This window comes from Pantherophis guttatus, chromosome 7 (genome assembly GCF_059756535.1).
Source record: "Pantherophis guttatus breed Tessera chromosome 7, ASM5975653v1, whole genome shotgun sequence".
In the NCBI taxonomy this organism is placed as follows: domain Eukaryota; kingdom Metazoa; phylum Chordata; class Lepidosauria; order Squamata; family Colubridae; genus Pantherophis; species Pantherophis guttatus.
In genome coordinates this window covers 33,386,732-33,414,498 of record NC_142069.1, presented here as the reverse complement: position 1 = coordinate 33,414,498, position 27,767 = coordinate 33,386,732, and the positions used below count along the sequence as shown (strand labels likewise).

The 27,767-nt window shown below is 39.7% G+C and overlaps 2 protein-coding genes across 2 annotated transcripts in view; one reads left to right on the top strand and one right to left on the bottom strand.

The window, feature by feature from the left end:
* Positions 1-20,684, bottom strand: part of GUCY2C (guanylate cyclase 2C) — a 92,966-nt gene extending 72,282 nt beyond the window's left edge. The window contains exons 1-5 of the mRNA XM_034403390.3: positions 20,390-20,684; positions 19,044-19,162; positions 12,699-12,766; positions 11,323-11,538; positions 128-249 (exon numbers count right to left, since the gene is read on the bottom strand). Of these exons, the coding sequence (XP_034259281.1) occupies positions 128-249; positions 11,323-11,538; positions 12,699-12,766; positions 19,044-19,162; positions 20,390-20,618 (754 nt within the window). The 5' untranslated portion in view covers positions 20,619-20,684. The remainder of the gene's footprint in view (positions 1-127; positions 250-11,322; positions 11,539-12,698; positions 12,767-19,043; positions 19,163-20,389) is intronic.
* A 2,181-nt stretch (positions 20,685-22,865) lies between these two features.
* Positions 22,866-27,767, top strand: part of IFT56 (intraflagellar transport 56) — a 38,189-nt gene continuing 33,287 nt past the window's right edge. Inside the window, exon 1 of the mRNA XM_034403392.2 lies at positions 22,866-23,039. The gene's annotated coding sequence lies outside the window, so the exon portion shown is untranslated. The remainder of the gene's footprint in view (positions 23,040-27,767) is intronic.

The window sequence follows — 27,767 nt, the reverse complement described above, 5'->3', positions numbered from 1 at the left end:
AGGGGGGGTCAGACTTGATAAATAGTTGTTATAACCAATCTCAATAAAAGTAGTGTTAGGCATCCTTAAAGTTGATTTCATGGCTTGGTCTACCTAGACCTATGGATTCCAGACACAAAGCCCTTACCATTGCTTTTTCGATTTGGATTTTTCACAATATTTTGCAATTCTTCTGGGGTCCTTAGAATTTGCCTGAATTTCAGGTATTTTGAGATATCTGTAATTGAAGCATCTAGAGCATTCATATACCTGGGATTGGAATAAGAAACAATAGGAAAATTAATATTCAGCAGTTGCATGAAGTTTGGCAAAATATTTGGTGTGAGGAAGATGATAGTGTTGTGGCATCGAATCCCCCCAAATTTCAAGCTGTACGTGTCTCTAAAAAAGATGGCACTTCATATGCATCAACATTTATAGTATTAAAAGCTTTGACTAGTTTAGATAAGATACTAATGGGCTCTGATGACCATGTAATTAAAAAGTTTTATGGATACTTGCTAGAGGTAAAATTGGAAGAAGAACAAGTTAAAGAATCAATGATAGCGTGGGGGAAAAATTTTGGTTATGGTATTGATTTAGAGAAATGGCAAAAATTGTGGTCACATAACTATAAAATGACAATATCTACAGCATATAAAGAGAATTTGTATAAGATGTTTTACAGGTGGCATTTACCCCGACAAGGATAGCCAGAATGTTCAAGAACAAATCGGAGAAATGTTGGAAGTGTCATCAGACTCTAGGATCTTATTACCATATGTGGTGGACATGAATGGAAGCAGGGAGATTTTGGACTAAGATACACACATGGTTGGAAAAAATGACAAAGAGACATATTGATTTTAAACCAGAGATATTTTTATTAGGGATCTTACCAGAGACATTTAACAAAGAATTGCAATATTTAATTGTGAACATTTTAACAGCGGCTAGAATTGTATTTGCAAAAAATTGGAAAGGAGAGAAGATAATTACTGATAAAGAAATCACGAAGAAAATGCTGGACTGTGCTGAAATGAGTAGATTGACATTTGAAATAAGTATAGTTTATTGAATAGCCCAAAGGCCTTTTCAAACAAAACAGAAAAGAAAAAGGGAAAAAGATAAAACAGTTACAAAAATAGCAATCTAAAAATATATGATAGATGACATTAAAATTTTACAATATCAAATTTCAATAGCTAAGTTGCCAAGACTAGATAACCCAAATAGGATAGCTCCTCTCTAACTGAGCTCATCTTCCTTACAATCGATAAAAAATTTTTTGATATAACTGGCTCGTATTGCCGTCATTCTTTTAAGGTATCGAGTGATCGCTCTTACCAGGGGAGGAGAGTCAGCCCTCAACAGAAATGCTAATTTTTGGCTTATATTCCAGTGGGGAAATTTATTTATAATTGGGGACAGATATTGTTTTCTTACTTCTTGATAGAGACTACATTCGAATATTATATGTGCCGTGTCCTCCACGACGTTTACCCCACATATGCATATTCTTTTGTCATACGGGATTTTCCGATAACGGCCGAATCTAACGTTGGTATCTAGAAGTTCGAATCTAAACTTAACAAATAACTGTCTCTCCACTGATGGCATTTCTAAATGTAAATACTTTTCCAGAGTGAAAGTTGTTTTAACTGCTGTCAGCAGTTTAAGGGAATGATTAGTTGAAAGGGTTGCCATGTCCATTTGCCCATGTATATCTTTAATCCGTTGTTTAACTTGATTCAGTGTGTCACACAACGGGAACCCTACGCCGTATCGGTTCAATATTTCTGACAGCTGGGTTAGCCAGGAATACCTTTGAGGATTTGAAATCTGCTGTTCCTGTAGACATATTTTAGGGAGTCTGCTGGCATCCATCTGGGTCATTTTTAGCCAGTAGGCTATCGCCCTAGTGATTGTATAGGTGTACAGTGAGAAATGTCCCAATTCAGCTCTGATGGCTGCAGCTGAAGTGGAATTGTTTACCCCAAGCATCCTCCTTAACAAATTATTTTGAGTTCTCTCTAATATGGGGGCCTCTGTAAGACCCCAAATTTCAGCACCATAGAGCATGATCGGAACAAGTTTAGCCTGAAAGACTTTACGAACAGGTAAAATGGAGGTTGGTTGGATTCGTTTACTTAGTTTGGATACAAGGCTTGCTCCTGCTCTGACCTTTTGAGAAAGGTATTGATGGTGCGGAGTCCAACCTCCTGCACTGGAAAAAACAATTCCAAGATAAGTATATTGGGTAACTTGCTCAATTTTTGTGTCATTAATCTGCCAATTGTGCTTTTTATTCTTATTGCCAAAGACTAAAACTTTTGATTTAGCTACATTTATAGTCAAGTGGTTTGCAGTACAGTAACGTGTGAGCTTGTCAAGAAGTCTCCTCATTCCTATTTGGGTTCTAGAAAACAACACTAAGTCATCGGCATACATTAATACGTTAATAAATCTAGAGCCTATTTGGGGGCTGTGCGTCAGAAGATCATCCAGCTGCGCTGGGATATAATTTATATAAAGGTTAAAAAGAGTAGGGCCCAGCAGGCAGCCCCGCCTCACTCCTCTAGTTGTCGGTATGCTGTTTGTTGAGGCCCCATTTGCTGCATATCTGACTCTAATTGCCGTATTAGTATAGAGAATCCTGATCAACAAAATAAGTCTGGGATCCATCCCCATAACTTGTAGTTTCCTCCACAAATGGTTCCTATCTATAGAATCAAAAGCAGCAGTAAGGTCAATAAAGGCGGTATACAGCTTTTTCCCCTGGGTCTTGTATTTATTAATTAAGTGGGAAAGGATAAAACAATTGTCTATGGTAGACCTACCTGATCTAAAACCTGCCTGCTCATTTGCCAGAATTTCCTTATCCAAGCACCAGTCCTCTATTTTATTTAGGAGATGTTTTGTATACATTTTTGAAATTATATTAAGAAGACTGATGGGTCGGTAGTTGGATGGGGCAGCTCTGTCACCTTTCTTAAAAATTGGAAAAACTATAGCTAACCTCCACCCTTCAGGGATTATTCCTACTTTATCGATATAAGTAAACAGTGCTACCAGCACCGGTACCCAAAAGTCAATGTTGGACCTAAAGAGTTCAGAAGGCAACAAGTCCTCTCCAGGGGCCTTCCCGGCCTTTAAGGATTGAATTATATGCTTAACTTCGGTAGGGGTAACTGGTGTCCATTCCAGACATTTCCTTAATTCTTGCTGGAGGATATCCAATTGCAAGACATTTGTTGTATTGTTACCATCAAATAAAGCAAGATAGTGCTTCTCCCATTTTACTGCTGGTATATCAGTGTCCATAAATGGGGAATGTTGTTTTAATATACCGGCTCTCTTATGCCAAAAGATCGTAGGGAATTGGGATTTCGCTGCCATTTCTACCTCTTTCCACATCCTGGTGTTATAGCTACTTTTCTTGTTTTTCAGGAGGGATTTGTATGCTCTCCTGAGTTGAACCATATTTGAATAATCACCATCCTGTCTGGATCGGTTAACTTTTTTAACTGCGGCTCTTAGATTTGACCTCAAGTTATGGCAATCATCATCAAACCACTTTCTAGAGATCCCATCTACTTTTCTATCGTTCTGGATCATTAAGTTCCTAAGAGTAGAAGTTAGCTCTGTATAAGCTGGCATTGGGGTGTTGTCTCCGGGCTTAGATTGGGAGATTTCCCTTGCTAGATGTCTGGCTTCGTCTGAGCCCAAATAAGTGGTGACAGATTTGACATCAAGTCTGTGCTAATATAACCTTTTATAGTTATAAACCCAGGCGTTTGCTAAGGTGTCAATTTCCTCTCTTGAATGAGGCCTAACTTCTGAAGAGAGTGAAACCAGAGCCGTGATGGGAAAGTGGTCACTTTCCTCTCTAAATATAGCTCTTACTTCTGAAAAATGGTGTACTAAACTAGAGGAAGTGCAGATATAATCGATAGAGGTTGAGATTTTGTTGGACGAGAAAGTATAGGGATATATATACCCATCACTCGAGCCACTAAGTACTTGCATATCATTCATAAACAGCAGGGAAATTAACCTCTGGGCATATTTATTGGTCCTCTTGTCCATTGAGGACCAAGTGAACTCATTATAAAAGTAACCAGTTGGTACCAGGCCTCGGTTAGCATAGCTCTTCATTGAGGGACCTAGTCTTGCATTAGTATCTCCAGCTAATATAATTTTTGCTTGGGGAAAGCGTCCCTTTAAGGTAGCTAATACTGAATCTAATTCATCCCACAAATCCCTTCCTAGAAGGTGGAATGAAAATGGAGTGATATATACATTAATTAAGATTAAGTCCATCTCCCTGAACGTACATCTAATAGGCAGAATATATTGGAATTGAGGATCTAAAGAAATTTCTTCACCCTTCCATCCCGTATCCCTTTTGACCAACGTGGTTAAGCCCCCAATTGCCCTCCCTCTTAAATTGACTTTGCCTGCCGGTTTATGCCATGAGGCAAAACCCGGTAAGCTGATCTGTGGATCATTAGTAGTCAGCCAGGTTTCTTGAAGGAGGATGAGATGATGTGTTGAAATCAATTTTATAAAATCCATCCGGTTTGCAATGCCTTTCCAGCCCGCTATATTCCAGGACAGGAGGGAAAGGCTAGGGATATAAGATACTCTAGTTGTTGGCCATTTGTTGTCTAGTCAGTCACCCCGAGGCACTACTCCTTGTGTCTCTTCCTCCACCCTTCTGGTGGAGTGGTCCGGAATTACTACCACCGCCTTCTCTGGAGTGCCAAAGGAGTCAAAAGTGGCCTCTGTTTGTTGCGGAAGTGCCTCCTCTGTTCTTAAGGAAGATGAGACAGGTGAGGGCAGTTGCACTGTTGGGGGAGGGTGAACTTCTGCCGCTACATTCATGGTCTTTGTTTCTTTGAAAAGACTTTTGCCTTCCCTTCTATCCCGCTGGACGGACTTAACGACTTTAGGCCTTGTCTGCACATGCTTTTCCCGTTCTTCCGACTTGGATAGCCTTCCCGTTGAACTGCAGGCTTCTGCTAGCAAAGATCTTAATAAGTCAAATTCAATTAACATCGACCTTTGCTCCTTTGGAGACAAGGAGACAAATTCGCTGATTATAACATCCTCTGGTTTGTCAGTGCTTGCCTTCATATGTGGGACCTCCCTGATCTGGCCTGCCTCCATAGTTTCTCCGGATTCTGGAGGAAAGACCCTGGAGGTAGCAGAGTGGTTCCTAGGTACCATTTTTGATGTTTGGTTAAATCCTTGTAAAAGCGGTTTAATAGGCCCACTCGAGAAGACTCTTGTAGGAATGACTTCAAATCTGAACAGGGATCCTTTTCTTTTCATTACAGCATTCGGTATAGTATTGCTGTCAAAATGCAGTATTAGTCGAACACAATTGCTATGCTGGGGAAGTTTTTCATTTCTGAGTAGATCTATTAATAAAGGATCAGATTTCAATAGCTGTGCAAGTGAGAGGGTTATCCTTTCTTTTGAAGTCCATCGTCCTCTATTGCATGGGATTTTCCTTATCCTTAAAGTGATTTGTTTCTTTAACAACCTTCTTCCTTGATGAGGGTTAGCATCAGTACTTGCAATGCTTTGTTGTTTGGGTTGAGGTCTTACACCCTCCCACTCTCTCCGCGCATCAGGACGGTGTGCAATCTCACCCTCCTTAGCTGCAGAATGAGGGCCATTTAAGAATTGGAAGATCCTCTCGATGTCTCTTTTGATCGATGTCAGTAAGTCATATATTGAATCTACTGTGTGCGCAGTTAACATACTCTGAGTACAGACCATCTCTCTGAGGTCTGAATATGTTGGAACTTCTTTTAAGCTGCTAGAAGTAGGAGAGGGGATAGAGCTTGAAAAATCACCCTTCTAGCAGACGAGTTTGAATCTGAAATCCGGGAAGAAAACTCCCCTTCTGTATCTCCCTCTCCCAATGATACAGTCGACAGAGACAAAGTTCGAAGTTCAGATTGGGGTTCTGGATTACACCTCTCCATAAAGTCATCCAATTTAAGCTGTTTAAGAAGCTTGGAGTAATTAAGTTCTGTCATAGATTTTGGGGAGAGAGAGTAAGCTCTCTGCCTCTTACTTTTCTTTCCCATTCTGGTAGATAGTTGATCCAGTATCTCCCAGCGAGATTAAATATCGCAATAATTTATCCTCCCTCGGCAATCGTAGTTAAGGTAGGCCTTAATGATGGTCTCAGCCGAGGCACCACAGAGGTAAAAACCAATCTCCTTTCCAAACAACGGCTTGTCTTTTACTCCTACTTCTTTGCTATCATCTATTTTCAGAAATGTTTAAATTGTTTAAATTATTTCACAGGGAAATATGTGATGGAAGGAGACTAAAACGCTGATAAGGTTTCATTAACGGCAGGCCTACCGGGAGCGTCTGCAGCCAGTTCCTTACTGTACTTGTTCCAAAAACAAACAGCTCAAAATCCCCTCCGAAGTTAGGGGCCTCCAGTGAGGTTTATCAACAAGTCCGGTAATCCGAATTTCAGGCCTTGCAAGGAGGAGTCACAGGAGTAGCCTAGGCCAGGAATGCAGGTTGTAGTGTTGTTAAAATATGTCTAAAACAAACAGTAGCCACACTATATGTGCTTTGTAAGAGTCCGGTATAGATTAAAAATAGATTAAAAGTGAGTTAAAAATATAAAAATACTTTAAAACGTTAAAAAGAAAAACCTAATTTGCTTTTGGGAGAGCTCCTTACAGCCGTCTGACTCAGGAACACCAAACAAAGCCATTTCGAGCAGTAGGTTCCCATTTGAAATAAGAAAACAGGAAGATAAACAATATTATTTGATATGGGAGATATTTTATCAATGGTTAGACAATAAAGCATGTAGATGAGATAGTATATATGAAATGAAATTTTGATGAAATGTTTAAATATTTATCTTCTGTTCGAGGAAAGAATATTTGTCATATGATGAGATTTTGAAAATTATTGAGAGCACGAAATGATTCTAATCGATCGAGATGCTGTCTGTAATTGTTTGTAAGGATGATATTTTTATGTTGTTTTTTTTTATTTAAAAATAAAACTTTTTTCAAAAAAAAAAACATTTATAGTATTAAAACCATTATATCTATGTTGCAAAATCCATAATAACCATAGGCTTCCATTGTATTAAGCTTACTTTTAAAAATGGGAAGGGATGTTTCTCTTTCTCATTGACCTGGAATTGAGCCTGGAAATGAAAGGAATATGTGTGTTTCTATGGTCATTGGTACTCAGGGATTGGGATGTAAGTAGCTCTAGGGAGGTTTATTATAATTTTGAATGGTCATTAAGCAATAAAATGTTAAATGAGGACTATATTGTTTGAATATTCATGTCATATGTTTTAATACTTTTATTTGTAGCATTTTAAACTCTATATCACATAATAAAGTACACAATGTACAGGTAAAGGTAAAGGTTCCCCTCGCACATATGTGCTAGTTGTTCCCAACTCTAGGGGGCAGTGCTCATCTCCTTTTCAAAACCGAAGAGCAAGCGCTGTCCAAAGACATCTCCGTGGTCATGTGGCTCGCATGATTAAACGCCAAAGGCGCACGGAACGCTGTTACCTTCCCACCAAAGGTGGTCCCTATTTTTCTACTTGCACTTGTGTGTGTGTGTGTGTGTGTGTGTGTGTGCAGTATAGTATCTGTACATCTCTATCTATCTATCTATCTATCTATCTATCTATCTATCTATCTATCTATCTATCTATTAATTTATATGCCACCTATCCAGGGGTGAAATGCTACCGGTTTGGACCGATTCTGCCATCCGGGTAGGGAAAATTTTGACTGGTTCGGAGAACCAATAGGGATAATTTTGATTGGCCCCGCCCACCTGCCCTCCCCCTCCTCTCACCTCTCCTATATTCTGTTGTTTATTAGCTCAGCTGATTCACGCGGCAGAGCGATTGCTACCTCAGCTGAGCTAAGAAATAGCAAATTAATCTTAGTCTCATTTGCCCTCAGCTAGAATAATAAAGGGACACTTTCTGCCAATTCCCCCCCACCCCACCCTCCCCAAAGCAGGGAAAGGAATACTAGCTTTAATGAGATGTCTGGGCGTTCAGCCAAGAGCAATTATCACCTCCTTAAAATGTTGCAAAGCTGCAAACCACCTTGCCTGAATTGAGAAACTGCCTCAAAAGAAACTGCCTTTTGCTTCCTCTGGAGCAAAAGCAGAGCGCCTCTTCCAGGATAGATTTCTCTGTGTCTTCTTTTTTTCTTCCACAACAGAACAAAAAAGCCTCTTCCTGTGAAGGCTTTTCCAGTTCTTTATTCTAATATTCTCCTGGAGCAAAAGAAAGCCCTTTCTAGTGAAGCAGTTCCACTGGTTAATTGTTCTCCCTGTCAGGAAGTTTCTTCTTAGTTTTAGGTTGCTTCTCTGTTTCTTCAGTTTCCATCCATTGCTTCTTGTTTTGCCTTCTGGTGCTTTGGAAAATACATTGCCCCCCCTCCTTCCTTCTGGCAGCCCTTTAAAAGCCTGTTGCCTATCACACTCTTGGGCAAAGCATGTGAGCCATTTCCTCCTTTCAGTGGTCCATGAAAGTACATCTATAGTATGTAGATAATAAAGTTGAAAAAAAGGTGAACATTTTTACAGAACTATAGATATGTTGATGCTGGGTGTGACAAAGAATGGCTGTGAGGGGAGGGGCCAGACGAGGCACCCCTTGATGTGAGTGACATTGAGTTGGCCATGCCCATCCAGTCACATGACCACCAAGCTATGCCCACCAAGCCACGCCCACAGAACCGGTAGGGGAAAATTTTAGATTTCTCCACTGCACCTATCTTATTATCCAAGCCTATGCAAACACCTTTTTAGTCAGAAGTCTCCTACTGCTCCCTTTAACGTTCGGCTAACACAAGTTACATTTTGTCCAGGGGAGGGGGAGATTGTCCCCCCTGGACAAGCAAGTACTGGGCTATAGCCAAATATCACTTGGTGCTCTCTGAACTTGGTTGTTTGCTTGCAGATATTTCATTATTTGACAAGGTAAGAGCATCATTGCGAGTGAATGTTGAGTTTGCTCCCTGTTTGGGTACAGTAGCTTGTCTTGCCAGTGTTGATGGGAGTGGGGTTTTCTCATTGGTAGTTTTCTCAATAAGGGAAGCAAGCTCGCGCGTGTGGGCATGATGCGAACCGGTAGTAAAAGTAAGTAAAACCCACCCCTGATCCATACAGAAGAAACACAACTAGGTCTGAGGTTTTCGCATGAAAAACAGCATACTTAATTTCCCCTTTTCCCTATTTTGACCACCCATTGTCCATTGTCCATTGTCCACCAATCCATTTTTTTTTTATTTTGGGAAAACAGTCTGCACCTTCAGAAGGTTCCCATTGAATGGCCTTGAAGTATCAGGATCTTCTCAGGCTGCAAACAGCTCACATAAGTTCCTTACTTCCCTTTCAGTTCCCAATACATTCCAAGCATCCTCCTTCCCCCCCCCTCCCTTCATTTCTGTTGCCAAATTGTGAGTAGAGGCGCGTTACGAGTCAGCCTTGACAGCTTGGGTATACTTGCTTTTACACAAGGTAGCCTTGTCAATTGCCACCATGCTTCATCACTCTTAATCCATCAATAAAAGTAGAAAATCTGCACGCTTGATAATGAACAGAAAGGCTGGATTCAGCATAAAAGGTGAAGTCTTAAGAACTGAAAGCTTTGAGAACCTTAACACTATCTCTAAAACTTTTGAGGTTGACCAGATCAGGAAATAGATTCTGTAAGAAGATCAGAACCACACTATTGTAACAGAATCTTAATTATGTTTTCTTTTCCCTCCCTCCCCTTGGACAAGTGGAGACTGTTACTTACAATTACTTATTTATTAGATCCCTGTCCATCCTGGTTAGGGAAAGTTTCCAGGATAGTGGCTTCTGGGCGGTTGCATGCTGTGATTGTGCAGGGGGGGGGGGTTCTTCCCAAAACCCTTAAGGTCTGCCCTCTCCTTACCTCACTTACTGGACAACTTCTGTCCAGTTTCCCAATTTTCCTTTCTAGGGAAGGTGATAGAGAAATTGGTTGTGTTACAGCTCTAGAGGGTTCTGGATGAAACAGATTATCTAGATTTCTTTCAATCAGGTTACAGGATAGAAACAGGTCATACTTGTCAATGATCTCTTGTGAGAGCAGATAGGGTAGTGCATTTATCCTTGACTTCCTTGGCCTCTTAGTTGCTTTCAGCACTATCAACCATGGTATCCTTTTAGACCAGTTGTGGGATTTGGGTGGTGCAGTGTTGCACTGGTTTGATTCCTTTCTCAATGGCCAGTTCCATTCAGTATTGATAGGGGGCAAGAGGTCTAGCCCAGGGCCACTCCTTTGTGGAATGCCACAAGACTCAGTACTCTCGCCACTCCTTTTTAACATCTACCATTGGGTGAAATCATGGAATGGAATGAGATCTCAGTAATATGCTAATACTCAGCTTTAAATCTCCATCTCTGGTGATCCAAGTGATGCTGTGGCTGCCCTTTCGCAGTGCCTGTCAGCTGTAGGAGTCTGGTTGGGAGACAACAGGCTTCAACTAAACCCTGGTAAGATAGAGTGGCTGTGGATATGTGGAGCCTTGAGATCTGGAGGTTTATCATCATTAATTCTGAATGGGATGGCACTACCCCAGTAAGTGTTGTCTATGCAAAGAAGCTGAAGAAACAGTGGACCACCTGGTATTTGCTGCAAGAAGAAGGCACAGACTGACTGCAAGTGGTGGCATGACAAAGTAACAACAATGATGCATTGGAAGATCTGCAAGAAGTATCATTTGTCTGCAAGCAAGAACTGGTGGGACCATTAAATAGAGAAAGTCATAGAAAGTGAAGAAGTTAAATTGCTCTGTGACTTTAGGATTCAAATAGACAGGAACCTGCCACATAACACTCTGGACTTAACAGTTGTCGATAAGAAAGACAAAAAAGTCTGGATGGTGGATGTGGCAGTGCCTGGAACAGCAGACTAGAAGAGAAAGAACTGGAGAACATAACAAAATGCAAAGACCTACAAAGAGAAATTGACCAACTACTAGGCCAATAGTAATAGGCACCTTGGGTGCAATCCCAAAACAACTGGAGCACCATTTGAACACCATTGGCAATGACAAATTTGCCATCAGTCAATTGCAAAAGGCAGCTTTACTTGGAACAGCTTACATCGTGTGACAATATCTGTAACACCATCAAACATTCAGATCTGCCTATCCTAGGTCCTTGGTAAGGACTCAATAGATAGACAAAAATGCCAAACCCAGTCTGAATATCTGGATGACTATGCAAATAGCAGCAACAACAACATTTCAAAATGATAGCCTGAAAGTTTCCTACCAGTAGCAGTCTTCATTGATGTCATTCATCTTATAGACATAAACTGTATCCCACACATCATTTTTGAATGGCAAACTGGCATTTTCCCAGAAATCAATCAAGAAGTAGCTCACTTTCCTAGTTGGTGTTAACATCCTTGTTAAGTTTTCTTTAAAGTCACAAGCCAGACCAAAACTCCCAACAGAAATCAGAGGGAGGTCCAATACCCGATATAATCTAGAAAATAAATAATAACCAAATTATCTTACCATGGCTGCTATTGCTGTCAGTATTTCATAATTGAAATACTGTAATACTCTTCACACTTGTAATACTCTTCAGTTTGACTGCAGCTTAAAATCAATATAAAATTAAAATAAAGTAAGTTCTTTCTTTCAGAAAAATGATTTAATAAATTATACAAGTACTTGTAGTCAAATGTTTCAAATGTTACAGTGTGGATTGCTTCTGTTGACTCTTTCAATCAGGTATCAGCTATCAGTGCCATTTATAAGGTGGATATTGGGCATGGAGAATGACTGGACAAATTGCTCTGATTATTCATCTGTCACTGTACCTGCAATTCTAAGGTTACCAAGTTGGGGCCTCAGAAATATGGACAACTCCTAGAGAGCAGCAAAGAAATAGATTATCTATAAGATGAGAAAGGATCTAAAAATATAACCCTGAGCCATGGCACAGTGGTTAGAATGTAGTATTGCAGGCTAATTAGGTTGACTGCCGATTGTTGGCAGTTTGAGTCTCACCAGCTCAAGATTGACTCAGCCTTCCATCCTTCAGAGGTTGGTAAAATGAGGATCCAGATTGTTGGGGGCAATATGCCAACTCTGTAAACCACTTAGAGAGGATTGTAAAGCATTGTGAAGTGGTATGTAAATCTAAGTGTTATTGCTATTGCTATAACATTTTATACATTAATCTCCTAAACTTTTAAATATGTAACAAGTTAATTCAATATTTTAATCTTATTCAAATACAGATAGTCCTTCACTTATGACCATAATTGGGACTGGAAAATTCATTATTAAGTGGTGAAGTCATTAAGCGAGACATTATGTGATTATGCTTGTTAAGCAAATCAACATGGTTGTTAAGCAAGATATCACATGATTGTGGTTTGCAACCTTCCCTGGTGGCTTCCCCATTAATTTTGGTTCTTGGAAGCCAGCTGGGAAGGCCACAAATGATGCTGCAATCATTGTAAATACATGTTGGTTGCCAAGCACTGAATTGTGATCACGTGCCCATAATGATTCTGTGATGGTCATAAGAGCGAGGACCAGTCATAAGTCACTTTTGTCACCAGCATCATAAATTTGCACAATTGCCAAATGAATGGTCTACGTCAAGGATTATCTGTATTGGTTGCTACTTACGTGACCATCTGATATGTGGCAAATGAACACACAGGACCCAGGACAACACACCCAAGTTTGTGATAAGTCTATAATATAAAAGATCAAAATAAAGATAATATTAGAATATGCCTTTACTCAACTTCATCAAGTGTTCTAGTTATAACCAATACTGGACAAGAGGGCCTACTTTCTCTCATGTTTTAATTACCTCTTGATCAGATTACTATTATATGCTTTAAATGGAGCTTACCTAAACACCATCCTGAAGCAACATCTTAAGTAGTTATGGATGTTCCTTATTTTGCCCAGATAGTACCTCTACTTCAAGAGGCTTCCAGGAGCAATTCAAGGTGCTGATTTATTTATTGATTTATTTATTGATTTATTTATTGATTTATTTATTGATTTAATTTTTTATACCTCCCTTCTCCCGAGGGACTCAGGGCGGTGGACAGCCACAATAAAACACACATATCCATAAAATTTAAAAACAATTTAAAAACATATTAAATAATTTGACCCCAATATTAAAAACTAAAACAACCTTTAAAATTCATGTTTAAGACAGCCCAGCTTGTTGAAACAATAATGTCTTGAGGGCACAGTGAAAGGTGGGTAGGCTCTCCCCCTGGGGGTCACCAGTCGATATTGTTTGACCGACAGCACCCTGAGGAGTCCCTCTCTGTGGGAGCGTATTGGCCGGTGGGACGCTGTCGGTGGCAGAAGGCAATCTCATAAGTACCCAGGTTCTAAGCCATGGAGAGCTTTAAAGATGGCAACCAGCACCTTGAATCGCACCTGGAAGACCACCGGGAGCCAGTGCAGCTCGCACAGGAGAGGTGTTACATGGGTGCGCCATGTCACTCCCATAATCACCCGCGCGGCCGCATTCTGTTGGGGCCTCCAAGTGCTCTTCAAGGGGAGCCCCATGTAGAGAGCATTACAGTAGTCCAGACGGGAAGTGATGAGGGCATGAGTGACCATGCGCAAGGAGTCCCGATCCAGAAAGGGACGCAACTGATGAATCAGGCGAACCTGATAAAAAGCCCCCCTGGCCATAGCCATCACATGATCTTCTAGAGACAGCCGTGCATCCAGGAGGACACCCAAGTCTAAATCCCTGCTAAATCCCTTTGAAGCCCAGTTGTTGTGGAAATCAGGGGAGGGGGCACATTCCTGGGAAATGACGAGGAAAAAAAGTTTGAAGAATGACTTGGAAGACAGCCAATGAGAAGCAGAGATTTGGGGATCGGAAAGGGAGGGATTGGGAGGCAAAAGGTCAGTCTTGTCCGCGCGGAGTCATGATCCGGTGGCTGAGCTCAATTAAAGAAAGATTTCCTTAAAGATTGGCAGTTTGGAAATTCATTTAATTTTGAGATAGCACCGCAGTCTGACAGGCACCTGATTTTAAGGCTGTTCCCCAGCAGATCTTACTTCTTTCAGAACTGAACCATTCAATCAGAATGCTGAATGCTGGGATGCTGCCCTTACTCTCCTGGATTTAAGGCTTCTAATACAGAGAACCAGTTTAGTCTAGTGATTAAGACACCAGTCTAGAAACCAGGAGACATGAAATAAATAAAAAAATAAATAATTTTATTTCTATACCGCGCTTCTCCCGAAGGACTCAGGGCAGTGTACAGCCAATTTAAAAACACAAGACACAACAATAATTAAAAATTAAAATAATTAAATAGATTTGGCCGATTTAAAACCCTAAAAATTAAAATACCCCAATTTAAAATTATTATATTGACAGCCCTGCCTGGCGGAACAACAGGGTCTTCAGTGCGCAGCGGAACACCCGGAGGTCAGAGATCTTACGTATTTCCGGGGGCAGTTCATTCCACAGGGCTGGGGCTCCCACAGAGAAGGCCCTCCCCCTGGGTGTCACCAGCCGACATAACTTGGCTGATGGCACCCTGAGGAGACCCTCTCTGTGGGAACAGACTGGTCGGTGGGAGGCTATTGGTGGCAGAAGACGGTCTCGAAGGTACCCGGGTCCTATGCCATGGAGCGCTTTAAAGGTGGTAACCAACACCTTGAATCGCACCCGGAAGACCACTGGGAGCCAGTGCAGCTCGCGCAGGAGGGGTGTCACGCGGGCACAACGAGTTGCGCCCATAACCACCCGCGCGGCCACATTCTGGACCAGTTGGAGCTTCCGAGTGCTCTTCAAGGGGAGCCCCATGTAGAGAGCATTACAATAGTCCAGCCGGGAGGTGACAAGGGCATGAGTGACTGTGCGCAAGGCGTCCCGGTCCAGAAAGGGCTGCAACTGGCGGATCAGGCGAACCTGATAAAAGGCCCCCCTGGCCACGGCCGTCATATGCTCTTCTAAAGACAGCCGTGCGTCCAGGAGGACACCCAGATTGCGAGCCCTCTCTGTGGGGGGCAAAGATTCACCCCCAATAGTCAGCAATGGCACCTGCTGAGTATATCGGGACGCCGGCAGCCACAGCCACTCGGTCTTGGATGGGTTGAGTCTGAGCCTGTTCCTCCCCATCCAGACCCGCACGGCCTCCAGGCAGTGAGACATCACATCAAGGGCATCGTTGGGGTGGTCTGGGGTGGAGATGTACAGCTGAGTATCATCAGCGTACAGGTGACACTTCACCCCAAAACCACGGATGATCTCACCCAGCGGCTTCACATAAATGTTGAACAGAAGAGGCGAGAGGACCGACCCTTGTGGCACTCCCCATGCGAGATGCCTCGAGGTCGACCTCTGCCCCCCTGCCAACACGAACTGCGAGCGGCCGGAGAGGAAGGAAGAGAACCACCGCAAAATGGTGCCCCCTACTCCTAACCCTCTCAACCGCTGCAGCATGATACCATGGTCGATGGTATCAAAAGCCGCTGAGAGATCTAATAGGACTAGGACAGAGGAGCAACCCCTGTCCCGGGCCCTCCAGAGATCATCCACCAACGCGACCAATGCCGTTTCTGTGCTGTGCCCCTGCCTGAAGCCCGACTGGTACAGGTCTAGATAGATAGCTTCATCCAGGTGCCTGGGCAGTTGTCGTGCCACCACACTCTCAACAACCTTCGCCACAAAACGAAGGTTGGAGACCGGACGGTAGTTAACTAATTCAGCCGGGTCCAGGGAAGGCTTCTTGAGGAGGGGCCTCACCACCGCCTCTTTCAAGGCATTGAGTTCTAATTATGCCATAGGCATGTAAACTAACTGGGTGACTCTCTCAACCCATGATGTTGGGTGACAAGCTGGTTGGTCAATTTCTGTCACAAGAACACATCAATATTTGATTGATTTGAAAAAGTAGCACCTTGGGAAAAACAGTAGGAAGAAAAAAAAATAAGGCTTCTAATTCTTGTTCTGACTCTGCTGGGGTGGAAGATAGAGATTCTTTTTCAGGATGTGTCCAGAAGGCTTGTCAGTCTTTAATCCTTTCTCCCTTGTCAGAGCTCAACATCATAATCTGTAGCAATATCTTTATACATTTAGATTTTAATTAAGCTCAATACCAAATAGTAGGGCTATGCACGTTTTGAAAATTATTTGAGAGAAGTGATTTGAAGTTTGCAAAAGTAAATTTATCAAGTCTATCTAGAGGATTTTTCAAGAGTCTATATTAATTTCCAGAAATGATTTGAGAGAAGGTTGTAAAAAACAAACAATCCATGAGTAACTCCGGTATTTTAATCCTCCTCCAAAATGGATCAGAATATTAACTATCAGTGACAATATACTAAGCATTCTTTATTCTATGTATTAGATTTTTGATATTTTATTGAAAATGAAGAAATCCTTTGCTCCCTCTTTGACAATTGATTATTGGATTTAGCATTTTATCATTTGGTATATAACCCCCAAGTAATTTTTAGAGTCATGCATTTTGTTTCTTCAGGTTTAAAAAGTTACTGCTGTTTCCAAAATATAATAATAATAATAGCATGGACATTTTAGAACTAGATATATTGGAATCTAATTTGTTGCTAGCAGGTTTGAAGGAGAAGGAATCTGGTCTGCAACCTGCAGGCTGGTTAGAGAAGGCTAAATGGATATTGATTCTAAAGATTCAGAGTTGACAGAACTAAAGAGTAATGAACTGGATTTAAAAAAAATGATATTGATGAAGATTGGGAAATGGATTTATTACATCTAACTGGAAAGCAAATTTTAAGAGACGTTCTGTTTTGTAGGACGTTAGCACCCACCCCTCTCCTAGGAAAATGAAATATTCTGGGAAATATTAAGGGGGCAGAATATTATATTTTCCCTAAACGAGAAACATGTTTCTAAAGACAAACTCAGAGCCTCTGCTCCCTGCCCCCCCCCAACAGATATTTTGGTGCCAACCTATCTACAAGACAATTGCTGGGTCAGTTTATCTACAAAACAAAAGACATGGCCCTCGGGACATGATAGGATTAGTCCTCACTGAAGATCCAAACCAGGACAAAGCCATTAAGCCATAATAGGAATTGCCCAAAGCCCCTTCATTACTGTTACATCATCATCCAGCAAGATTCAACCAGGCCTGGGACTCAAGACAACCTACAAAGTTACCCCTGCATGGCCCCATAGGAGTCTGACAACCAATCAGAGTACATTTCTTACACAGGAACAGAAAGCTCCAAGGCAGGGCCCAAGAGAGGGTATAAACCTCTCTCCTCTCTCACCCATGTGCTTTTTTTTTTGCCCAAGACCTCAAACCATGTGGTCCTGTCCACCATTAAACCATCTTTCCAAACAGTCTCCATGTTTCCAGTGTCTTTCTTCCCACTTGGAACTGAACCCAGATGGACATTTCTTCCAGCAGTTTCAACCTATAGGAGGGTTTTTTTGAACAACAAATACCGTGCAGATATCCATAACAGATACTTATGATTTTGGGGAATGAAATCCAATTGTTAGGAAAGATCCCAGTTAAAATGTTAATGTAAAGCCTTATTATTAAGAATCAATCGAGGATATTTGATCCTGGATGGACCAGAAGCAACAATTGTGGTGGGTTATGGTGGATTAGAACCCGTTGTGGATATTTCTATGCAATAATAGACTGTTAACAGAGGGCCTTGAATTTTAACTCTGCTGTTGGTTTTACCCGTTAACTATTGTAGGAAGTTAGCACCCACCCCTCTCCTAGGAAAATGAGATATTTTAAGAAATATTAAAAGGGCAGAATATTTCCCTTAAAAGGGAGGCAGAAACTCAGCCTCCCCCCATCTTTGTTAATGGGCCATTAGGGTCTGAGCCTTTTGATTCTATATAACAAAGATCTACCTCCTTCAAGAAGACCCATAATAGGAATTTATTGGTTTATTGGTTTGATTTGATTTATATGCCCCCCTTTTCCAGAGACTGAGGGCGGCTTACAATGCATTAAGCAATAGCCTTCATACTTTTGTATATACCTGCTAAGTAGGGCTTTCGGGGGGCCCCTAAGCGGTGTTCTTTTTTATACAAAATCAGCTTATTGCCCCCACAAACTGAGTCCTCATTTTACCTATCACAAAAGGATGGAAGGCTGAGTCAACCTTGAGCCTGGTGAGATTTGAACTTGCAGTAATTGCAGGCAGCTGGTGTTACTTAACAGTGCTTTAATCTGCTGCGCCACCAAGGCTCTTCAATTGCCCAAAGCCCTTTCATTACACCATCACCCAGCAAGCGTCAACCAAACTTGGGACTCAAAAACACAACCTACAAAGTTACCCCTGCATGGCCCCATGGGAGTTTGACAACCAATCAGAATACAAGCTCAAATTCAAAAGCCTAGAGAGGGAATAAAACTGAGGCACTCTCAGCATCTCTTCCCTTTTTTCTGTACCCAAGATCTTCAAGGCATGTGATCCTGTCCACCATTAAAACCATCTTTCCAAGCAGCCACCATGTTCCCAGTGTCTTTTTCCCCACTTGGAACTGAACCCAGAAGGATATTTCTTCCAACCCTGTTTTTTTATATATATAGTAGATAGATGTCAGGTCAAATGGGTTGGGCAAACAAAGTTGTAGAAGTTCATAAATTGTGTGCCTGTTTTTCAAGGGTGGGGACTATTATTCTTGAAATATATTTATCAGCATTCAACTGGGGGGGACAATTTATGTTTTTTTCTTTTCATGCACTTTTATACACATTTATATTCTTCTCTTTTTTGTTTTGTCTAGTTTTGCTTTGTTTTTGCATTTTCTTTTTTCCCTTTTTTGGAATTTGTATTTTAATGTTCTGAATAAAAAATAAAAAAATATTGAAAATAAAGAGAAAAATATCTATAAAAACTAGCAGCTTTACAGCAAAGAGAAAATAAAACTGGTCAAACATAATATATGAAAGAAGCATAATAGTCACTATAAAGCATGTCAAAGCTAGAAATGTAGCTATAAAAGTTCATTATACTCACATCGAGCTGTTTAGCAAATGCCACACCTTCACAAGTGCTACTGCGGCACCCTTGTGAGGAATAGACAGATGTGTTGAACAGATCATATGTAGCGCTTACTTTGACAGTCATGTTGCTTTCTGTAACAATAATACAAATAGAATATTGAATTGTAAGATAAACTTTAAATGATAAAAATATCTACTGAAGTGTACAATGATTGAATGAATATGAATGAATAAATGAATAAAACTGTATTACGATCCTCGACCAGCAATAGACATACAATAAATTAAAAATAATACTGACATTAATCATGAATAATAACATCCCTGTTATGTAAATACATAATCTCAAATCGTTAGGGTCATTCCCTAATTTACAATACAATAGTGTATTGTAAATAAGTGTACAATAATTTAATAAAACAATACGCAATGCAATAATTTTAATAAGGATGTATAATTATTTTTATTGTATTGGGTGCCCCCACTATATATACACACACATTGTAGATCTTCTATATTTGAAATAAATGGAATAGAATATGGGAATTTTAACTGAACTCTACCAGTGTCCTATGGAAATTATTATGATTATACTTTCTGTCTCGTTCTTTTGATGTAGCAAAATTTGCTTCAATTGCAGATAAGAGAAACTGTCTTCAAAACAGCTGAATACAATTTAAAGCCTGAATGCTATTAAGTCTTATTTTAAAACAATAGGTGAGTAATATTTAAGGCAAATGCTTATGTCTAAACTAAAGAATTTGTTTGCAAAATTTTCAACCAACTTTCGCAAAGTTGCTTTCCTCTTAATGTTTGGAACTAAATTCCCACCATAAATAGTCTGTTCTTCCATACTATTACTATCATAAGCACTATGCAACAAGCAGTTTCGATACTGAGAGATATTCCATTTTAATACAGCAGTTGTAAGATCAATTACAACTGATATCACATGAAAGAAAAATAGTTCCTGCCTCCATGAAAGAACAGCACGAATTGCATTCTCAGTGAGATAAACTTGAGAAAAGAAATTAGCAGGTATGCTGTGTATTTGTTATACTGTGCTGTAATCTGGACTTGTATCATTACCAAATTTTAGTATATTAAATATTTTGCATTACTAAAAGTGTTAGATTACATAAATTGTATTTTGATGTTATGCTTCAAAATGTTTATTTTTAAAATAAAGATTACTTTGAAAAATATTATAAATTATGATTTGTTAAAATCAACTCTAAACCCACATAAAGCTGTTTGGACAGAATTGGTTTAAACTGTATTGATCAATTACTGATAGCTAAAGATTTATAGATAGCTAAAGTACTGAAAACTATAGAACAATGCAATTAACATTCTTACCTTTCAGAATTTCATTCACCAGTCTGAGCCCCAGTTCTACAGTTGGTTTTAAGTTCTCTGATGTCACTGGATAATCAGAGTCATTTAGCATCATTACATTGATCACATATTCATCTTTCCCACACTTGGTTTCACTAGTGTACCACAGCAGCTGACTCAAGAGAAATGATGTTCCCACAAACTGATACATCATTGTTGCCTTATTATACTTTGTACTGGCACTTGGCATATTTTAGCATCTGCCTTATGTCTAGCACTCTGTTCAACTTTCCTTTTTTAAAATGGGTCCTTCTGTTCTTTTCAGTGCTTCTTTTTCACTCCACGCCCATCTGCCTTACCTGTCACCTCTGTTGTGAACAATTAACAGGAGCAGAACTCATGAAGATGGGAAGAGACCAAAGGTTGTTTTTCATGTTTGCAGTAGAGAACATGTAAGCTATAAAACTGAGGCATTAGCCACACCTCACCAGATAAGCATTCAATATGATTCACAAGAAAAAAAAAGAGAGGAGCCAATAACATTATTAAAAAAAAAAAACTGAAATAAGATTTAAAAGCCCATTAATGCAGAGCACAATGGCTCCTGGTCTCGCCATTCTAAATCATAATGCCTCTTATCATAATGCGCAGAAGGATACTGAATAAAAACTGTGATTTGTTTTGAGATTCTATTTTCATATTTTCATATTTACATCCTGCTCTGACAAAAGATTCTTGCTTATTATTTTCTTCCACCTTTTTTCTCTTTCATCTAGTGGCATTTTCAAAGAACCAATAACATATATACAGTTTCCCTTGGCTTATGCTAATTTGTTTTACGCAAAAGAAAAAAAGGGAGAGAAGGGGTTAATATGTGATTTGTTTCAATTTAGTCAATTTGCACCAAAGGTCTGAAAATATGGCAAGGCATTTTCCCCCATCAAACCCATCTTTGTTCTTATTCATGTGTTTACCATTGTGTTATGAAATTGCTCTAGTTGTACATTCTGCCTCCAACTAATTGTACTTCTTTGCCTGTAATAGCCATTACTGTTACTATGGGTGAAAATGGCCAACGTCCTCTTGTCCAAGGAAGGCCCTTGTCTAAAATGAAAAAGAAAAGTGCTAGAAACGTGTTTGTTATACTGCAGAGGACCAAAGCTAAATGATCTACAGGCCCAGGGAAAGCTTTTAACTTGAGCCAACCTACAAGTACAATACCATAAAAATGCTAATAAAATCCATAGTGCTGTAAGCCTCTCTTTTTTTGTATAATAATTATGTGCCTTTGAAATCCGACTGTAATAAATGTGGAGAAAATACTTTTGCTATATAGAGAACATGAGACAAAGAAGAAAACATATTTAAGTAATGTAATGCTTAAGATCATTGCTCTAAAAATTTATAAGCACATTTGTAAATTCCTTTGGGTTACAAAATTTTACACCATATTCCACAACTCCCTTTCTTCCCCACTAACTACTTTATGCAAATTCACCTTATGCAAGGTTTTGGGGAAATATAATCATAGCATAAAACAAGGGAAGACTATATATGATTACATCTTTTTGTACTCAAATTGCAGATATCTATCTATCTATCTATCTATCTATCTATCTATCTATCTATCTATGGTATCTATCTGAATAGAAGTGATACATTGTACCTGATTATTTGCATTTGTGATGATGGTATTCCTCAGATCAATTGTGTAAAACAAACATCCCAAAATAAGACATCCCCTGATAATAAGCCCAATTGGGCTTTTGAGTGTATGGCAATAAGGCCAAGCGCTTATTTCAGGGTTCAAAAAAATATAAGACAGGGCCTTATTTTTGGGGAAACATGGTACATAGGAATAAGCCAACCTATTGAATTATTATAAGCAATTAGACAGTAAGGTCTAATGGTATTTCCACCCTAGTGCATTTCCATTCCCTAATTTATCAGTAACCATTTTAAGCTGGCCTTTCATGCAAGAAAGAAATTTAATAAATGTTATTGCCCTCAAATCTAAGTATCTGTTTGTCTAGTCATTTGCAAAAACAGAGATATGTACCCTTATTAAGGAGAAACTGCCAAGTTACCCTGTCACCATTCCTCTGTATCTTAGTAAGGATAATAAAAGGATAATAGGCCAGCAATAAGGTACTTAAGGCTGTACTCTGCTATAAAAAGTAGAAAAGGGGTGATATGTTTTAAATAACTTGTGTAGATGGACAACCGTATGCTGGAGGTTGCCTAGCTAAGAAAAAGAGACAGTTCTCAAGTAACAATAATTCCCTTCCTCTATTCCACATGAAAGAAAAAAGACCCTCTAGCAATCCTCCAAACATGAAGCAGTCACTAAAAACTGAAGAATCCAAGCAACCCGATACTTTGCACACAAGTTAGTCCCCTGACAAAAGGAAGCAGGAACTAGTAATATTCTTGTCTATTTCATTCCTTCTTTCTTTGCTAGGAACAACTGCAAAGCTCTGTAAACAATGCAGTACTACCTGCAACTTAACTGGGAATCAACAAGATAGTGTGTAGTTGTCCGGTTGTATGCAGGCAATTGCAGGCAGCAATTGTTGTGAAACCTATAAAGCCTTCAAGCTATTTTTCCCTTTAGGGATCTGTGAAGGAAATGCTATATCAGCTTAATCCCAAAAACAGAATGTGGGAAAAGGTAAGATAAATGGGCAAACTTTGTTTACCTATTGATTGTTTTGTCATTTTAGATATCCTGGGACTTAGCTTAAACAGTTCACTTAGCTGTCAAACACAAAAGTATATCAATGCAGAAATGATACTGGAGTACTACAATAACACCTTGATGTTGGAAGGAAAATCCATCTGGTTCAGTTCCAAGCTGGGAGAAAGACATCAGAAACATGGAGGCTGATTGGAAAGATGGTTTAATGATGAACAGAACCATCTGCATTTATGGTTCTGGTGCAGCTGCCAAAATGGAATTGAGAGTAGGTGGTTTTATACCTTCTTTTGGGCTTTGTATTTGAGTTTCCTGTTCCTGTGCCATGAACATGTCCTTTAATATTTTATTGGCTGTTTTTAGATTCCTATGGGGGTCGTGTAGGGATTACATAGGGGTCATAGTTGGCTCTATAGGCAAAAGAGGAAATGAAAATCCTAGGTGTTTGTCTGAGCTTGGACTGTTCTGGGGGTGGTGCAATGTCTGAAATACCCTTAGGAGATAGTGCAATGTAGTGAGCTCTGTGTCTTCTGCTAAATGGTAGTGGGTTAATCCTATTTTGTCCTGAAGGATCATGTCCTGTTCTTAATCCCATCATCCTGAAGCTGAAGGTCTTTTGCTTTGTAGATAGGCTGGCCCAGTCTTTCTTAATAGGCACAAAATATCTGCTGGGGGGGGAGGCTATTAAGAAACAGTGAGTCTGTTTTCTACCTCTAAATAATATTCCACAAAATATTTAATATTCCACAAAATATTTCATTCTTCTAGGAGGGGGGTGCTTCCCACATTGAGAATGTCTTAAGTAAGAACACTGTAGTATCCTATGCAATATTGTATATTCTCCCTGTCTAAAATGCTTTCCTCATCCCAATAATTTGGCTGTACTCATCATTTCCTTTTCTGACAGCAATGTGAGGGGCACATCAAGTTCTGGGAAATCAACTATATCAGGGCAGTCTTCAATGATTAACAAATGAGCTGCTTAGAGTACCAGGAATGCTTGAAAGGTGTTAATTTTAAAAAATTAAAAGTTGTTTAGTTTATAATTAATTTTTCTTTTGTTCATAGTTGAAAATAAACTCACCTGATGAAGACTTTTCAAACACTCTTCTGAAGGTCTTTAATAGCTTTAAGATGATTAATAGGCAATTTCCAAAAGAGATTAGAAAATTAGGTTTGCAAACTTGGTATTCTTTAACAGACTCTGTTAAAGCAAGATGGCTGATGTGGAAGTCTCCTGGCATTTAAAACCACAGAAAACTGCTGTCCTGTGATCTCCTTGAGAGAGCTGTCTTCAATTCATCATACCTCCCCTGGAGGTCTATGGTCAACTTTTTACTGATACCAATATAAAAATAAAGAAAGCAACAATCATGTTAATTGATTTCACATATAAAATGTCAGGGTTCCAAGTAACATCCCCAACAAAAGAAGACTCCGAGGATAGAATTTCCTCAAAGTTCCATTTTATTAGAGATGTCATATTGACACATCTGGGAAAACCCGAATCTGAAAGCTTCCAGGTTTTTCCCACCAAAAAGAAAGTCCAAGTCCCTTTCCCTGCACCCACATGTCCATCACATTGTCCAATCAATGCACCGTCCCAAGAGGAGATGCTTCCCAATCACGCCGCTCCAAGTGCAGGCAGAATGTCCTTGACTCTCAGAGAAAAGAATGTTATTATGACTAGATATCTCCCCAACTCCATGCAATCCCCCCTCCCAGTCTCCCACAGCACTAAATGTAGCAGCCCTGAAGATCTGTTTCTGACCTATTGAGGAACTTGCCTGTTCCTCTTGGTCTTCCAAGATGCCTCTCCTTCTTCGCTGTCCCTACAAGATGGTTCTGGTCCAAAGACACCCCCCCCCCGACAGCGGTTTGTCTGGCTGGATTTTCACAGAGCTCGTCGGAGCCCGCTATTTTTCCAGCCGGTCTCGCCACGACGCTTCCAGTCTCTCCCAGGATACAATGTTTCTGAGATAATTCAGAACCTTGGGCTTTAATTTGCCAGGTCCTGGTGATATATATTCATCAAGATCAGAGGTGTTCTCTAACCATTTTCTTGCTTATTTTAGTTTTTATTTCTAGTCTGTCTTTTATGGTTAGGTTTTTGGTAGATTAGGCTATAGTTTCTTTTTACATGAAAAAAATGAGTTAAGTAGTTCTACTTTGTCTCTGCTACCTGTTACTTCCTTGCCATCTTCTCTCTTTGTGGACCTACTGTCTCCTTGACTTTTTTCATATTTATAGGTTGAAAGAAACTTTTTAAAATTATCTTTGACTTCTGTTGCAAGTCTTTGTTCGTTCTGAGCCTTTGCTTTCCTGACTTCATCTTTGCAGATTCTGGCTATGTGCTGATATGCTGCCTTAGTTATGTGTCCTTCTTTCCATTTTTTTGTACTTGTCCTTTTTGTCTTTCAGATTATCAGAGAGATCTTTGTGCAACCATGCTAGTTTCTTCTTGGATTTCCTACTTTTCTTTTTCAGTGGTAATGTGCTGAACTGGTCTCTTACGATCATATTTTTCAGAGTTTCCCATGCTTCTGGAACTGTTTTCTCCTTTTAGGATTTTCATCCATGGAAACTTTCTTAGGCTGTCTCTGAGTTTGTTAAATCAGATCTTTTAAAGTTTAAGACCCTGGTTGAATTATGTTCCATTGCTTGTGTTTGCATTATATTGAATTCCAATTTGACATGGTCACTCTTGCCCAAAGTTCCGGCAACTTCAACTCTCTCGATAACTTCTGTTCTATAAGTAAGAATTAGATCCAGTATAGCTTTTCCTCTAGTTCCTCCTCTTCCTTTTGCATGACAAAGTTGTCAGCTAAATCTTCTTTGATCTCCCACGTGCTGCAGAGTTTATCTCCCTGTTGATATCAGGGTAGTTAAAGTCTCCCATTGCTACTGTGATATGTTTCCTACATTCATTAATTTTTAGCAAACCACTCGTCTATTTCTTCTGTTTGCTTGGGTGGTCTGTAGTACAGATAGTCCTTGACTTACAACAGTTTGTTTAGTGACTGTTCAAAGTTACAGTGGCACTGAAAAAAGCAACGTATGACAATTTTTCACATGTACAACCATTGTAGTATCCCCGTGATCATCTAATCAAAATTTGGACGCTTGGCAACTGACTCATATTTATGATGGTTGCAGTGTCCTGAAGTCATGTGAACAGCTTTTGTGACCTTCTGACAAACAAAGTCAATGAGAATGCCAGATTCACTTAACAACTATGTTACTAACTTAACAACTGCAATGATTCACTTAACAACTGTGGCTAGAAAGGTCATAAAATGAGACAAAACTCACTTAACAAATGTCTCATTTAACCACCTAACTTTTGAGTTCATTTGTAGTCATAAGTTGAGGACTATAGCAATGTCATTCTATTTTCCTTTTATATTGATCCATATGGATTCTAGGAGGTTTTCATCCTTGGTTTGGTGGATTTCTGTAGAGGTGTAGAGATCTTTTATATATAATACACCTCCTCTTTGTATCCTTCCATCAGTACAATCCAGTTATGAGTTTCATTCCACCCAGTTTCAGTAATGGCAACTATATCATATCTGCCTTAATGTACTAGTACTTCATGTTCACCCTGTTTGTTCCCTAAACTTTGAGTGTTCATGTATAGACATTTGAGTCCTTTATGAGTCTTGGGTATGTTTCTTATATCTCCTACTTTGTAACTGGGTTTATTTCCTTTCCATCACTCTCTACTCCATTGTGTTTTTCTTTTTCTTCTTCTTTCTCTTTACACACTACTTCCTTATATGATTAGTTATCTAGTGGTTTTTTCTTGGAATTAGATTCTAAAGGTTCCCTCTTCCCTCAATTTTAGTTTAAAGTTTTTCTGATGAGCCAGTCATTTTCTGAAAATATTATTTCCAGTTCTTGTGAGCTTCAATCCAAACCTTGTCAGTAGCCCTTCATGTAGGTAATGCAAACCATGGTCTAGGAAACCAAAGTTCTTTTGACGACACCAGCTTTTAAGTCAGTGGTTCATTTCTAAAACCCTTTGCTCCCTCATTGGATGTTGGCCTTTTGTTGGAAGTATAAATGAAAATACCACTTATGCTGCTACTTCTTTAACTTTCTTCTTGTCTAGCTCTTTGTAGGGGTAGAGATTTATTAACAGTGGAGGATGGGAAAACTGCATGCAGGTCAGGGGTGGGTTCTCCTTACCTTTACTACCGGTTCGCAACGGGATTGCACGTGTGCGCTCGCTTTGCTTATGTGCGCGCCTTGCTTCTGCGCATGCACAGAAGCTTCAGTGCGTGCACAGATCGCTTCTGATGACGTCAGGGTCAGTGGGCAGAGCCTCCTGCCGGTTTTACTACCGGTTCTATAGAACCAGTCCGAACTGGGGGCAACCCACCACTGATGTAGGTGGTGGATGTGGCTTGAACGTTCCTTTTTCGCTCACTTTGGATGGATATTCTATCATAATCATTACTCTGTAAAAATTCTGTGTTGCCTTTTTATGCTTTTTTGTATTAGAAAATGTTACATATTAGAAATGTACAAAATAGACTTTCTAGTAAACAGCAGTGCAGAGATTTTTAAAAAATAGTTTTGTGATGATTGTTGGGGCATCAATCATTTAACATAGTAAAACTAGCATAAGAAACACAGTATACTCTAGTGGTGATTTGATGTTTTTTCCAGAAATAAATCTTCTATGACAGAAAATTATTT